Consider the following 14,374-nt stretch of genomic DNA (forward strand, 5'->3'; position numbering starts at 1 on the left):
ACTGTAGTGAGATTTCTTTGTATGGTTAGAGTAAAACCTACTGAAATTCCATTGTTGATTTATTGGACAACACAAAATATACAAATTAAGATAAACACCCAGTGTTTCTAAGTTCAAAAGGGAAGAGGGTGCAAAACAAAACCTGTTATCTCTTCTAGGGCTGCCCATATTATTAGGTCACTGTCTGCAGGTCCAGATTTTTCCAGAATGAAGTACTTCTAAAACTTCCTTCCGTTTATTTTCTTTCTCGCCTCTCTTCAGCTGAATGTTTGTCTGTCTGTATGTCTGTCAATCAATCAATCAATCAATCAAATCTCCTGACGCCATACTCACTGCCTGGTAGAAAGTGTATCTTAAACCTTATGCAAAGCTTTTTCTGACCAATACTTCTTTAGGTGGGTTCAGGTGTCTTTGTTCATATAAAGTTCCAGATACTATTTTAAGGGTCATTCATTCCTTGTATTCTCCATACAGTCAAATAAGAAAAAACATCTTGTTGCAATTATTTGAGCTGGAGGCTTGTAACTACTCATCTTCTTTGTTAGCCTATTGCTATTGGGGGCACTCCTTTCATATATTGGACCATTTTCCACCTTGCAGTATCTTACTTTCTGCAATGGCATGTCATAATCTATTCTTGCTGTTTCCATTGTTTTTCAAATATGTAGGTTTCTTCCCAGCCCTGGCTATGCATTGCATAGTGTTCTGCTGTCTGGTATTGACCTGACCACTTGTGACAGCTGACTGTGTCCTGTAAATGGGGGGAAAAAAAGTAGTTTATCTCCATGAACTCACTGGTGTTCATCCAGCAAGTTTCAATGTGTTCTGAAAGTTGACATACTTGGAACAGATATTTTAGAGCATCAGTGACCAAGCTAGATTTCAAGCCAAGTCTTCTGGAGCTGTAAGGCAGTAGCACAAATTACTGCACCACCCTGCTGTTTGATATTAGTTTGTGATCTTAGGTTGAATACAGCATTAAATACATAGTTGATCATTCACTCATTAATTTTCTGTACCTAAATACAAAATCAGGCACTAATGTCATATTTGGTGTGTTGTAATATATTGGCTTTCTCCTTTGTATAATGTGATCCTCATTGTAACTGATTATACTGTAATTCAGATCTTTATAGTTTGTACATGGCTTAAGAATGCAATTTGTGTTTTGCTGTGTGTCTGCTGTCGCTCATGCAAAGCAAGTTCTTCATCAATATTGATCTAATTTCTTTTTTTACAAGCAGTATGAGCTACTTAAAGATAATTCATTGTCAACCTTAATTAAGCAAAGCTAAGTACTATTTGGTTTTCAGAGATAATCAGGCTTCCCTGTGGACAAAACTGAATTTATCAGGATGCTAACTTCAAATGGCAAAGGGGTTCATTGTCAAATAAAAATTAACTTGACAGCATGGGCAATACTTTCAAATTTTTCATAGTTGCTGTATGGTGCAAGATGGCTAATTTGTCAGTCAGTGTCCAAAATCATAAATATCTTTATAATTTCATCCAAGACGAAATTTAAAGGCATGTTTAAAGTGGGAGAATTACAAGTATTGGCAAACCTTACAAGGTATGGTCGTACAGTTCATCTTAAACATCAGTATTTTGGTATGGTTTTAAAGTAGATCACCCCATAAGAAAGATATTACATACTTCTGTGTCATCATCCAGTGGCCACATATTATACGTTAAAAATGTAGGAAAGTGCTGTTTTATTAAGATTACTGTTATGTCCCAGTAATCTTGAAAAAACACAACACTAAGATTTTAGTTCCAGAATTAGGGAACTGTTGTTATTTAGATCAAAAGGTTTTCTTATTCTGTTAATACAGTATTGTGTTTGCTCTATATAATGTGCATGTAATGTTTAAAAAAGCTGTAAAGTTTAAAAAAATATATAAGCTTTACAAGATGCTGAGCCTAATTTTATTACATTTCAAAATGGCCTTGACTCAACACTCTGCATTAAATGGGTATACAAGGACAGTTACTTGTTACATAACTTTTTGTCAAGAAAACTATATTCTAGTGAAAATAACCATTATATACGTACAATAATGACAAAACATGGTTTTCTAAAGAGTTGAAAAAGTAATGGACAGCTAAGGAGGAGCCTTATAAAATTAGAAATCAGACCGCCAAAACCAGATTAAAGATCAAGCTGGAGCAGGGTTTTTCCACCAATGATTACTCCTCTAACCTGTATGCTATAGATTACTGGTTAGAAACACAGAGCTTTCCCTCCACAAAAAAATCCCTCTGTATCTAATCAACTAAACAGTTTCTGTTGATGGTTTGAGAAGCACCTCTCCACAGCTCAGGACCCTGTTTGTTGCCATGAACCATTCAATTTCTATGCAACTCCATCATTCCCCATCTGCATCTCTGAGCATGAAGTCTATTTCCTCTTCTAGAGACAAAAATATTGTACAGTTCCTGGTCCAGGCAATATTTTCTCCAGGCACACACAGCTCCTACACTGATCACTTTGCACCTCTATTTACTGTAGTAATAATAGACATTTGAACACCTAATTCTTCAACATATCTAGTCACAGATAAGTCTCCTTGATTCACTACAGTTTGCTTCATATGCCAATAGGTCAGTTGAGCATGCACTAAACATGGCCTTCCACCACATCTTGCAAAATTTACACTCTCCAGATACTTTTGCCAGGATTTTATTTGTGGATGTATAGTAATTCAGCATTTAACACTGTCATATCAGAGCTTCTTCAAGGTAAACTTCTCAGTATGAAATTAAACTATGGTATATGTTTCTTGTTATCCAAAGCTGAGAAATGGACATCAAGCAATGACCTGGACCACATGGTCTCTTTTGTGGTATGTTCCTTTGCCTCTACTCTACTCTGTCTACACCAACAATTTAATATCCCATGATATATCTGTAACTTGCTAAAATTTGCAGATGATACTACCCTGATCAGCATTACTTCAGACAGGGACAAGGTACAGTATCAGTATACCTTCAAAAATTTCAACCTGAATACTCTGAAAACCAAGGAAATGGTCATGGATTTTAGGAAATACTCCACACCACCTACACTCATAGTTAGAAATGGTGTTATTGTAAAATGGTTGAATCATTTGAATTTCTTCCCACCACTAACACTCCCAGACTCAACTGGAATGAAAACATAATTTCCAGTTCCAACAACTTAAAAAGTTTAACATGTTCCAAACAGTGCAGGTTTGGTTTTATATCATTTTCTCAATAACACTTGTATGGTAATGCATCTGCTCATTCAAAACATAAAACTACACCATGTCATTGGAACAGCAGAAAGGATCAAATGCCTAAAACTGGACTTTATTGAGGAGCTGTAATACAACACGGGTTACTAAAAGGCATACTGGCGCAGGCAACCATCTCTTTTAGTTATTACCATCACAGAAACTTTGCAGGTCATAATTTAAATACAGCCTCTGATTCATTCCTCCCTTTTCCTGATCTCCAAACACTTCTATCTAACTTATATTATGCTTACTTTAAAAAAGTCTTGTACTGGGCATCAGTGAAATACTTAATGTTGCATTGTTTCATGTCATTTTTTGTGCAATTCATTAACATTGTTTACCACTCTCGATATAATTATGTCATTGTGTCCTATATTGAGCTGTTGACTGTATTTACTTTTGTCACCTATGGATGTAATACCAAGAGAAATTCCAAGCAACTGTGTTGCCTGGCAATACAGTTAAAAGTTCAGGATCATTTCAAGAACATAGTAGCATGTTACAGTGCATTATTAGTTAACTATTTAAATAAAATTTAAAGTTCAAACATAGTATCATATGTTTGCAGTTGCATATCTTCCATACACTAGAGATGGTAGTATGATGCAAACAACAGATTTTGAATACAACAGCATTAAATGCAATACCCTCTCTGTATGTATATATAAATAAATATTTATGTAGCTGAGCTGTAATATATTTAATATAATACCATCATAGTACAGTAGATTATCCCCTTCATTTAAGTTCCCCTCCCCTCCCCCCCCCAAAAAAAAACACCAAGAAAAGTAAAATAGAAGGTAAAAATATATTAAATATAAAATTTCAAATAGTGTTAAAATGGCAAAAGTTTTACAGGAGGTAAATGCAGTCAGTGTTCTTCCAGCTACAAAAAGGTGAAATGGCCCAAAAGATTTGCAGCTCAACTGCTGTCTTCCTGTCTTTTTACCCAAACCTACTGCTACAGGTTGAATATTGACACCATTTGTTAGAGGGCACTGCTTAGATGTTAAAATCAGCTGAGGGCTTAAATATAATTGTTGTCAGAAAAGAAATGCAAGCAAAATTCTACAATATAATCCGAGCCAAAACTCTATGACAAAGACTAAATGAAAACAAAAGAGCAAGAGTCAACACCACAATACCAAAAACGAGAATTTATAAGAGCATTTCTTTACTGACAGAATCTGTATCAAATGCAAAGGAACTCGTGCTGCTTCATTGTAAGTTGTTAGTTTGTAGCAGGAAGGGACCCTAGCAACAGGCAGTAATGTAGCCATGATCTCCCCAGGGCAGCTTTCAAAATGGTGATATGACACAGTTAAAATCTGAATAAAAAAGTAAACACTTTTTTGAACAAAGACCAAAAGGTTGAACTCATCCCATCAGAATGAAGCTCCAGAATTAATCTTTCAAAATATTCTGATAAAATTCTCAAAAACAAAAAAATGATTTAAGTTACAAAAAATTGCCTAAACAGACAGACTGGTTTTCCAATTCACAATAGCCACTTTGGAACAGAATTTGTCCATGTCTGACATGAATTGAAGAATGTATGACTTAAACTCATTGACTAACAATTGTTTGTTGTGAAAGCACAGGTATAGTTTTGACATTCATCCAATATAATTTAAAGCTGGGGTGCTCGGAATATGGTTTTTGAGCAGTGTAGCCTACATGAAAGTAACCAGCCCCTTACCCCTTCCAGCCCTCTTATTCCCTCCTTAAGAATGGAGAAGGTTTAACAAAATTGAATTGAGCTTTGATGGTCCCTGCAAATATTTAATTTACATGTAAGGAATTTTTCCTGAGATGTGGTATTTAGAATGAAGTTGTTGATACATTGCCAGTATGTGAGTTTTTAACATTCTTAATAGTATATGTGTGCTAATTACTGAATACTACAGATGGGGTAGGGGTGGTATCTAGATTCTAAAGTTTGTTTAAAGTAACACTTCTGTCTTAGGATAGCATCTGTACTCATACCCATTTTCTCTACAAGTCCCTAATCTTTGCATTTTGACATGTTTCCAGCAGTTTGGGAGCAAAAAGTAGAGGCAAAACAAGTCTCAGATAAATAGTTGTTATCCTGGTTGAGGTCCAGAGTTATACACTTCACTTGAGAGTCTAATTTTATTTAACTGGAATCATTCTCTGTTTAATATAAATAATATTATAACTGCTGCTAATACCTAAAAATAAGTATTTATTTATAGAAGCAGGGACTAATGGGAAGTATTTAAAATGTTTTTTCTATAACTATGTCACAGCACAGAATGGAACTATTAAACACACTGGGAAACGAAGAGAAAAATTAGATATAAATTAGTTGACAACATAAATTTATTTTGGGTACATACATTATTTTCATGGAATTGTTGAACTATGACAACACATTGATCCCCCCTTTGACAGAAATGTGAGATCCCAAAAAAACAGCTTTCTGTATCAGAATTCATGTTTCTCTAATTTTATTGAATAAGAGTGAAATATTTATCCAATAAAAATTGTCCATCTCAAATTTTCATAGTCTTTATTTATGCAAATGTGTATTTTGTATGAGAATATCTGCCTTCATAGAACTTAGATAAGATAGCATTTTATTTGTTTTTATAATTTTGATTCAGTCTCTTAATATTCCAGCTAAAAAGGGACAGCGGTCAGTGAAAAATATCCGACATTGTATTTATAGGGGCATTGTCATCAAAAGGTAGCTCTCCTTGAACACAGTAGGCAGTTAGGTTTCAAAGTAAGTAAACAAGATAAAAAAGATTGACATATTACTTTTACTTATGCTTGTTTATTACTTGTATAGATCTATTTTTCTCTTTGTTAAACATGAATATGGCCCCAAATTAATAGACAGCAAAACAAATAAGTTATAGAATATTAAGTTAATAGCTTTGATTTATACTATAAGTTCCTTTAAATTGTTCAGTGTAAAAGTTTTTTTTTTCTTTTTTTTTTTTAATTCTGTATCATTTTCATGCTAAGGAGCTTAGGAAAGATGTTGTGTTTTACTTGGTCGAGTAGCTAAAAACCTAAGAAGTCAATTTGAAAGTTTAGTCTTTCAGTTTACATTTCAAACTGTCATTCACTGTGTCCACTTACTGAGTGTTACCTTACCTGAATTTTTAAATTTTTATTTTATGGAACTAATTTATGTAAAATAACTGGTATTATTTTTGATTGCTTGAATGACTCATCTCATGTCTTCCCTACTGGTTAAGCATATATTTTAGCAGTGTAATAATTGAAAAGTTTGTTTGTATCTGACAGTATGTTTATATTTTAGACAGATTTGATTACATTCTGAGAATGTGGCTTATTGTATTAATTTTTAAGGTGAACTCCTAAGGTTTTAAGCAGTCTTGAAGGAGAATGTCAGGGTGATCCTGTAACAAAGACAATGTCTTCACTAAAAGGACAGTAACACAAAGTATAATGTTTTATGAAAATGACCCCTAAAAAATGGAAAAGGCATTAATATGTTATGCATTGTAGCACCAGGCTGGTTCATGGCTAGCTTTTCATGAAATTAAAAAGCATAAATTCTGTTTAGCATTTGATGCTTGCGGCATCAGACCTGAAAACCATAATGTTCCTCAAAACCTTGGGTTGCTTTTCACCTTTCATAAATTTACGGGCAAGATTCTATACCAAAAAATAATTTTCAGCTCCGTGGCTCATTGTTATTCAAAGTTGATTGATTGTCGTAATTTACTCAGTGAGGAAGTTAAGTGCCCCTGTCATTTCTGAAGAGTATAATTGGGACATTTCACAGGTCAGCGATGGTGACAGTTTTCTCTTTTGATTAGTGTTAGCGTGATATCAAACATTACGGTACCTAGTGATGGATTATCCCCACTGAATATACCTGCAGCCTGGGCTTTAGTAGAAGGTAGAATTAAGACTTGTAGGGCCCTAAACAATAGACCAGAATATATAAAAAGCAGTTAATACATCCATCTCAGAATGCCCATAGCATTTTAATTAAAATTTTGTTGGGAATTTTATGTTACAGATTTCTTATTTTAATTTTTGAATTGACTCCCGTCACTTTTTTTATTTGAATTCAACCTTTTTGTATAGATAGTACTGTTGCCAGCATTTTAAAATATGTGATAGATTGTCACTCAGGTCAAATTTGGGATACAGTAATTATTTTTAAATATTTTTTATTTATTTCAAAACTGTGTAAGGTAATCAATTTTGTTTTCTCTGTAGTAAACACAGTTAAACATGCATTTTCATTTATTTGTATTTATTATTATTCTTTATTGGAGCAAGTACCATCACTGTTACTACTTTATACGAGTGCAAGTCTGAATTCAGTAACTTTTAGGTACATGTAAAAGACTATTTTTGGTTTGCTTTATTTTATATATTTAAATACTTGTCCATGTAATTAATGCTGTGGCTGATTGTTCTGTGCTTTTGTAGTTATGCAGTAACCAATTAAAACTGAATAAATTTGATTTTAACTCTGAAGCAATAAGGCAATTTTTACAAATATAATTTCTTTTATATTAAAAATAAGTCAAGTAATTCTTCATCCTGTTGTCCACTTCTCTTACATTCTTGTAACTGTTGGTATAACAGATGTTTGAAATTTGCTATGGTCTTGAAGTATTAAATTTAATTATTCTTTCCTATCTAATGGTATCTTTGAAATCAGGTCCGAAGTACACTATTGTCCCAGCAGAACATTTTTTCCAGACCATGTTGTTTAGAGATTTAGCAGCCATGCAAAAGATAGTCCAGGAACTTTTTAGTAATTTATACTAATGAACATTGCACTTTGTCTTAAATTCTTTTTAGGTATGTCACATGTGATAAAAGCTTAAAAATTACAAGAAACATACTAAGTTTGCAAATGAACCATTTCCCTTGGTACAGTTCAACTTGATCCCCCTACTGCTTTCACCATTTCTAACTGAATTTCCTAAACTGTTATCAGTAATTTCCACTCTATTGCTTAAATCTGATCTTGAAATACAAGACCAATATCTAGCCTCAAAAGTAACTGTTCTTTGTACTTGTACTGAACATTATTCTTCAGTTATCTTAAAATCTCAATGCTTAGATTGAAATCTCGAAGTCTTTTGAGCTACTCCAGTAATAAAAAGGGAATTAAAATGCTGAACATTTGTTAACTCTGTGAATGGCCAGGTGCAAAGGAGTTTTTTTCCCTTTATATCAATTTATAAGTTGAGCTGAAGACAGGGGGAAAAAAAAGAGAGAAGTATGGTGTTAAAAAGTAGTCATAATGATTTAAAGAAACAACTATTTACAATCTATTATTCATTTTTTTTCTTTTAGTAGTTTTAAATCTAAACAAAAATTAATAATATTATCATATCATTTATATTCAAGCTGACCCTTTGTTTTTTATTGCTTAAGCACCTCCATGGCCATACTATATTTGGATAATGCTCAAGGGAAACAAATGCATCATCGATAAATTGACAAGCTTTTGGCAACCTGTCTCAACTGAAGGCTTTTTTCTAAGCACCATATTCATCACAATATGATGAAGAAGAAATAATAAAATGATGATCTTCAGCCCAGTTGCAATTACTAGGCCCCTGTAGTGAAAAAACAATTGGAAGTGGTCAACTGGAAATTCCATTAGGGACCCGAATTAAAATATTCTCACATCCCCTTTATTGCATAGTTGCATTTTCAGTATGCAGTAAATCTCGAGAATTGCAAATAGCTCAGGTAGGTCTTATAGAGTGCTAATAAGCTAAGTGAGCCTAGGGTGACAGTCTAATCCTTTAATAATCTCCTAGCAAGCAAATAAATGAAACCCCCTCAGACAGTTTGGTGGAAGTGCATGATTTGCTTTTAAGATGTGCACTAAACTTGAGCTTCTTGAAATCAATGTTTGTTTAAAGGGTTGAGACCAAAGAAATGCCCTAAGGACTGAACAATAAGGAATATGTAGAACTGTACTCATTTTTGCAACTAAAAAAACTTTCCAAGGTCTTACATTTTTTGAAATGTTTTGGCATTTCAGTTGTCTTCTGCTAGCCCAGTTATGAAAAAGCAGTATAAGAAATTGTCACAATTTCTGACACAACTTAATTAAGAATATATTGCTTTTGTGATGATTGTAGTACATTTTCCTTTTTTGCAAGTATAATAAGATAATATTAATCCATCAATTTTTATTACCCCTTTGTTTTTTTTTCATTTGCAAGATTTGGGCAGTCGGAGTTCAACAGCATCAAGACACAAGGCAAAAACCAGCCTCCGAATAGGACACCAGCCTATTACAGGGTGATCTTATACTCAAACACTCTCACTTACTCCATGCCAGTTTATACTTGCCACTTGTCCTAGCAAAATCCCTGAAATAAATCCATATAAGGAAGACAATATGTACACTCTATATAGACCACGCCAAAGCAAGGTATTGAACCCAGGCCACTGGATTTGTGAGGTAGCAGTGGTGACCAGTGTGTGTCACAGTGCAGTTGAACAAAAGTAAATACATTTTGATACAGTCATTTTTCTTCATTTTCTGCCTATTTATATTAACTCTATGTCCTAATTAGATCATTGCCTTTCTGCCTTTGTATATTGTATTGTGACCACCTTTTTTTAAAGAATACTATCTATACTGCACTCAGCCTTATTTGTGGAATATTGATAATTAAAGTACCATTTTGTCTGTACACCAGTGAACAGTTTTCATGGCAATACAAGAAGTATAATTTCTATACCAATAAGCCTCTTATCTGTCAAGTTTAAGAATCAGCAAATAGTTTTCAGAATAGTTGTATTTATAGAATGCACCAAAGTGCCTCTGTGTCTGGTCACTGTTCAGTAAGTGGATGTAGAGGTGGTCCACATCAATGACAGACTGGATTGGTCTTGTGATGCAGAAAAACTATACAGGAAATGACAGAGCAGGCTGTTTTCTCCTTAGGAGACAGAGTTCTTTTAATGTTGGTAATGACATCCTTCACATCTTCTACAACTCTGTGATGGCCAGTGTAATTTTCTATGCTGTGGTGTACAGGGCCAGTAACATCACTTAAAGAGATAAAGTAATGTAAGTAAAGTAAAATCATACATCAAGGGTTACCTTATAGTCTAAAACACTTGATAGCTAGTTAATAATCTGAGAAGCCCCCTTGAGCTTTTTCTACCCTACATAATTGAAGTAGTGTGCTTTAGGACTAATTGAAGGTCTTAATGTTTACTTTTCCTAATTTTGGTTACTTGATGGGTTTCTGTACTATGTTTAACATTTGGGAATGTTGGTTTGGCTTTTTTTTATACCAAAATGTTTTTTCCTTTGTTAAGTCGACAGTAATAATGAGCATCTCTTATTAAATTTGCTGTCTATCCGCCCAACACCATGGTAGGTTGAAGAGAAAGAGATAGAGTTGGGGTTGTACTTTCTCGATTCTTCATTCATGTTAAAAGATTTTATTGAGAAAATTTAATTGAAAGCATCTAACTTAATTATTATTTCTCCATTACAGGAGTACAACATAAACACATTGGCTTAGTAGATGATCTTATTCTGATCTGGTTTTATTCAGAGTTTGTCTAGTGACCAGAATACCTAAACAAACAAAAAAAAGTCCACTTTAAGTAACATTAAATAAACCATCAAAAGACCCCAAAATAGTTTTTATTTATTACAGTTTAGAAAGTATTTACACTGGTAATATTCCAACATTAAAGTCCTTATCCTCAAACACTAGCTCAAACACAAAAATGTCTTTTGTTCCTTTCACGTTCTGCCCTTTGCATACCAACTCGGGCAACTTGCTCAACAGTGGTAAACTGTTTGAAGCAGTGCTTGGGTATTTTTTTTAAATATGAAGGTTACCCATTCCATTCATATCAAAATGTATTATTTGTTTTAACTGCAATTCTGTTAAATAAGAAGGCAGTTTGAACAGCATGTGAGAATATTATTGCAGTAGTCAATTTTGGCTAAAACTGATCCATTCATTTACATTTGTAGTAAAAAAAACACTCTTAATTCTCTTTTTTTAGAAAACACGATTTACATAATACTGTATGTAATAGAACTAAGAGATTAGAATAGCTTTAAAGATGTTCCTGAAATCTGTGTGCTGGCCAAACTAATATTTAGGCTGGCTGAGTTTTAAGTTGACTGTTTATTGTTGCTATTTGAAGAATTGCTCATAGAATATCTGGCCATCCCTGGTTTGAGGAGCCGTTTCTTAATTATTTATTTTCAACTGATCAAATTTTAAATAATGACAGTTTAGTGTTGCTATTTGGAAAGTTTCCACCTAATATGATTTTCATGTATCCTCAGTTAAAGGATGAGTATTTCTTTTAAACAATTAAATAATATCTCCATGGGTACAATTAAACAGGAGTAATTCCAGTTAAGGTCTGGTAATCCCTGGAGAAAACCGAGAAGGGTAATAAGTGGATGAGAAAAGGGAAGTCTGTTCTCTCCCCCCTCTGCTTTTGCCCGGATTCTTTTTACTGTAGTCCATTAGAAGAAAGGCAAATTAAAAAAAATTAACAGAATCTATTCTTCTTCCTCTTATTACAGCTATTCTTATAGGTATCCCCAGTACTTACGACTACATATTTCTAAAGCCCTGCATTTTTTGTCTTCTTAGTTGAAAGCAAGTCATGATGATGATGATGAGGAGGATGATGATGATGATGATGATGATTTCGAAGAAGTTCCAGAAAAAGAAGGTTTTGAACCAACTATACCAGACCACCTACGTGAGGAATATGGTGAGTTTTCCCAGCTGCATTCTGTTTTTGATCTCTAACTAGCATACCCTGAGCAAAGCAAATAAACACTGATTAAAAAGTAATAAGGCTCAAACCATGTGACTATTTTATTTAATTCTTCATTCTTTTAAAGTGTGGAATAAAAGCTGTTTTGTGTTGATTAAAATATATTTTTGTTTGTTTGTAATGTGAAGCATTTTTTTAAACATTTTGTTTGATTATATCTTTTTAGCTGCTTTTTGGAAAATGCAATAAATAATGCAAGTTAAGCTTTTGCATGTTTTGCCACAATGCAGTGTTTTTTCCCAAAATGTTGGGTTATTTTTTATTTTATTTTTTTTTAATCAATGTTTTATGTCCCCTTTTATATTAAGCCCCATGCAAGATTTTTTTTTTCAATTATTGTAGTTTGCATAATTTTTATGTGAACCATTTGTGGATTAAATGACTTTTAGGGTGAGCAAGCAGTGTGGCATAATCTTGCAGTCTTATTGTTTCTTTAATCCTTTATCCACTAGGCCATACTACCTCAACTACTTAACAATGTCCATCTCTAAATCCGTAAGGAAGCTAATACTGTGAACTGGTACTGTAACCAATAATATTGTTCTGTATGTATGTAAAAATCCGTTTCAGGGTCATGGAGGCCAGACTGCACACAAGGTAGAAACCACACTGGACAGGATACCAGTCTGTCATGCGGCACACACGTTTACACCCAAACTTACTCAAGTGTGGCCAATTTAGAGTCATCAGTTAATGTAATCTGTACTTTTGAGCAGGGGTCAAAGTGTTTTCAAAGACTTGAGTCAGAATGAGAAGATTAATGTTCATCTTTTACTATATGTTTGCATACTAATGCTATATATATAATATGTCATATGAAAAAGTTTGGGAACCCCTCTTAATTCTTTGAATTTTTGTTTATCATTGGCTGAGTTTTCAAAGTAGCAACTTTCTTTTAATATATCACATGCCTTATGGAAACAGTAGTATTTCAGCAGTGACATTAAGTTTATTGGAATAACAGAAAATATGCAATATGCATCATAACAAAATTAGATAGGTGCGTAAATTTGGGCACCCTAACAGAGATATTACATCAATACTTGGTTGAGCCTCCTTTTGCAAACATAACAGCCTCTAGACGCCTCCTATAGCCTTTGATGAGTGTCTGGATTCTGGATGGAGGTATTTTTGACCATTCTTCCATACAAAATCTCTCCAGTTCAGCTAAATTTGATGACTGCCAAGCATGGACAGCCTGCTTCAAATCATCCCATAGATTTTCGATGATTTTCAAGTCAGGGGACTGTGACGGCCATTCCAGAACATTGTACTTCTCCCTCTGCAGGAATGCCTTTGTAGATTTCGAACTGTGTTTTGGGTCATTGTCTTGTTGGACTATCCAACACCTGCGTAACTTCAACTTTGTGACTGTTGCTTGAACATTATCCTGAAGAATATGTTGACATTGGTTTGAATTCATCTGACCTTCGACTTTACCAAGGGCCCCAGTCCCTGAACTAGCCACACAGCATGATGGAACCTCCACCAAATTTGACAGTAGGTAGCAGGTGTTTTTCTTGGAATGCGGTGTTCTTCTTCTGCCATGCAAGCAAGCACTTTTTGTTATGACCAAATAACTCAATTTTTGTCTCATCAGTCCAAAGCACTTTGTTCCAAAATGAATCTGGCTTGTCTAAATGAGCATCTGCATACAAGAAGTGACTCTTATTTGTGGCATGAGTGCAGAAAGGGCTTCTTTCTCATCACCCTTCCATACATCATTTTCTTTGTGTAAATTGCGCTGAATTGTAGAACGATGTACAGATACACCATCTGCAGCAATATTTTCTTGCAGGTCTTTAGAGGTGATATGTGGGTTGACTGTAACCATTCTCACAATCCTGTGCATATGCCGCTCCTGTATTTTTCTTGGCCTGCCAGACCTGGGTTACTGAACCATGATACTGAACAATCTTTGTTTTCAGATCTTTTGAGAGTTGCTTTGAGGATCCCATGCTGTCACTCTTCAGAGGAGAGTCAAAGGGAAGCACAACTTGCAATTGACCACCTTAAATACCTTTTCTCATGATTGGACACACCTGTCTATGAAGTTCAAGGCTTAACGAGGTAATCGGGGACCCAAATTTTTGCACAGCCAGTTTTTCACATTTGATTTAATTTCATACAACTAAATACTGCTTCACTAAAAATCTTTGTTCGGAAAACCCCCCAGTAGTCAGATGTTCCTAGGAAATGAAAGACATACCACTGCTATCTTTTTTGTTGAAAGTAGAGTAAATTATGCAGGCTGAGAGGGGTTCCTAAACTTTTTCATATGACTGTGTATATATACA

At 34.2% G+C, this 14,374-nt stretch overlaps 1 protein-coding gene across 4 annotated transcripts in view; it reads left to right on the forward strand.

The window, feature by feature from the left end:
- The window catches only part of uvssa (UV-stimulated scaffold protein A), a 126,452-nt gene that overhangs the window by 51,651 nt on the left and 60,427 nt on the right, over positions 1-14,374 (forward strand). For all 4 annotated transcript variants that reach the window (XM_028801593.2, XM_028801594.2, XM_028801592.2 and 1 more), the window contains one exon: positions 11,888-12,011. In XM_028801593.2, coding sequence (XP_028657426.2) covers positions 11,888-12,011 — 124 coding nt within the window. The remainder of the gene's footprint in view (positions 1-11,887; positions 12,012-14,374) is intronic.

The sequence above is a fragment of the Erpetoichthys calabaricus genome, chromosome 5 (genome assembly GCF_900747795.2).
Source record: "Erpetoichthys calabaricus chromosome 5, fErpCal1.3, whole genome shotgun sequence".
Classification (NCBI taxonomy): domain Eukaryota; kingdom Metazoa; phylum Chordata; class Cladistia; order Polypteriformes; family Polypteridae; genus Erpetoichthys; species Erpetoichthys calabaricus.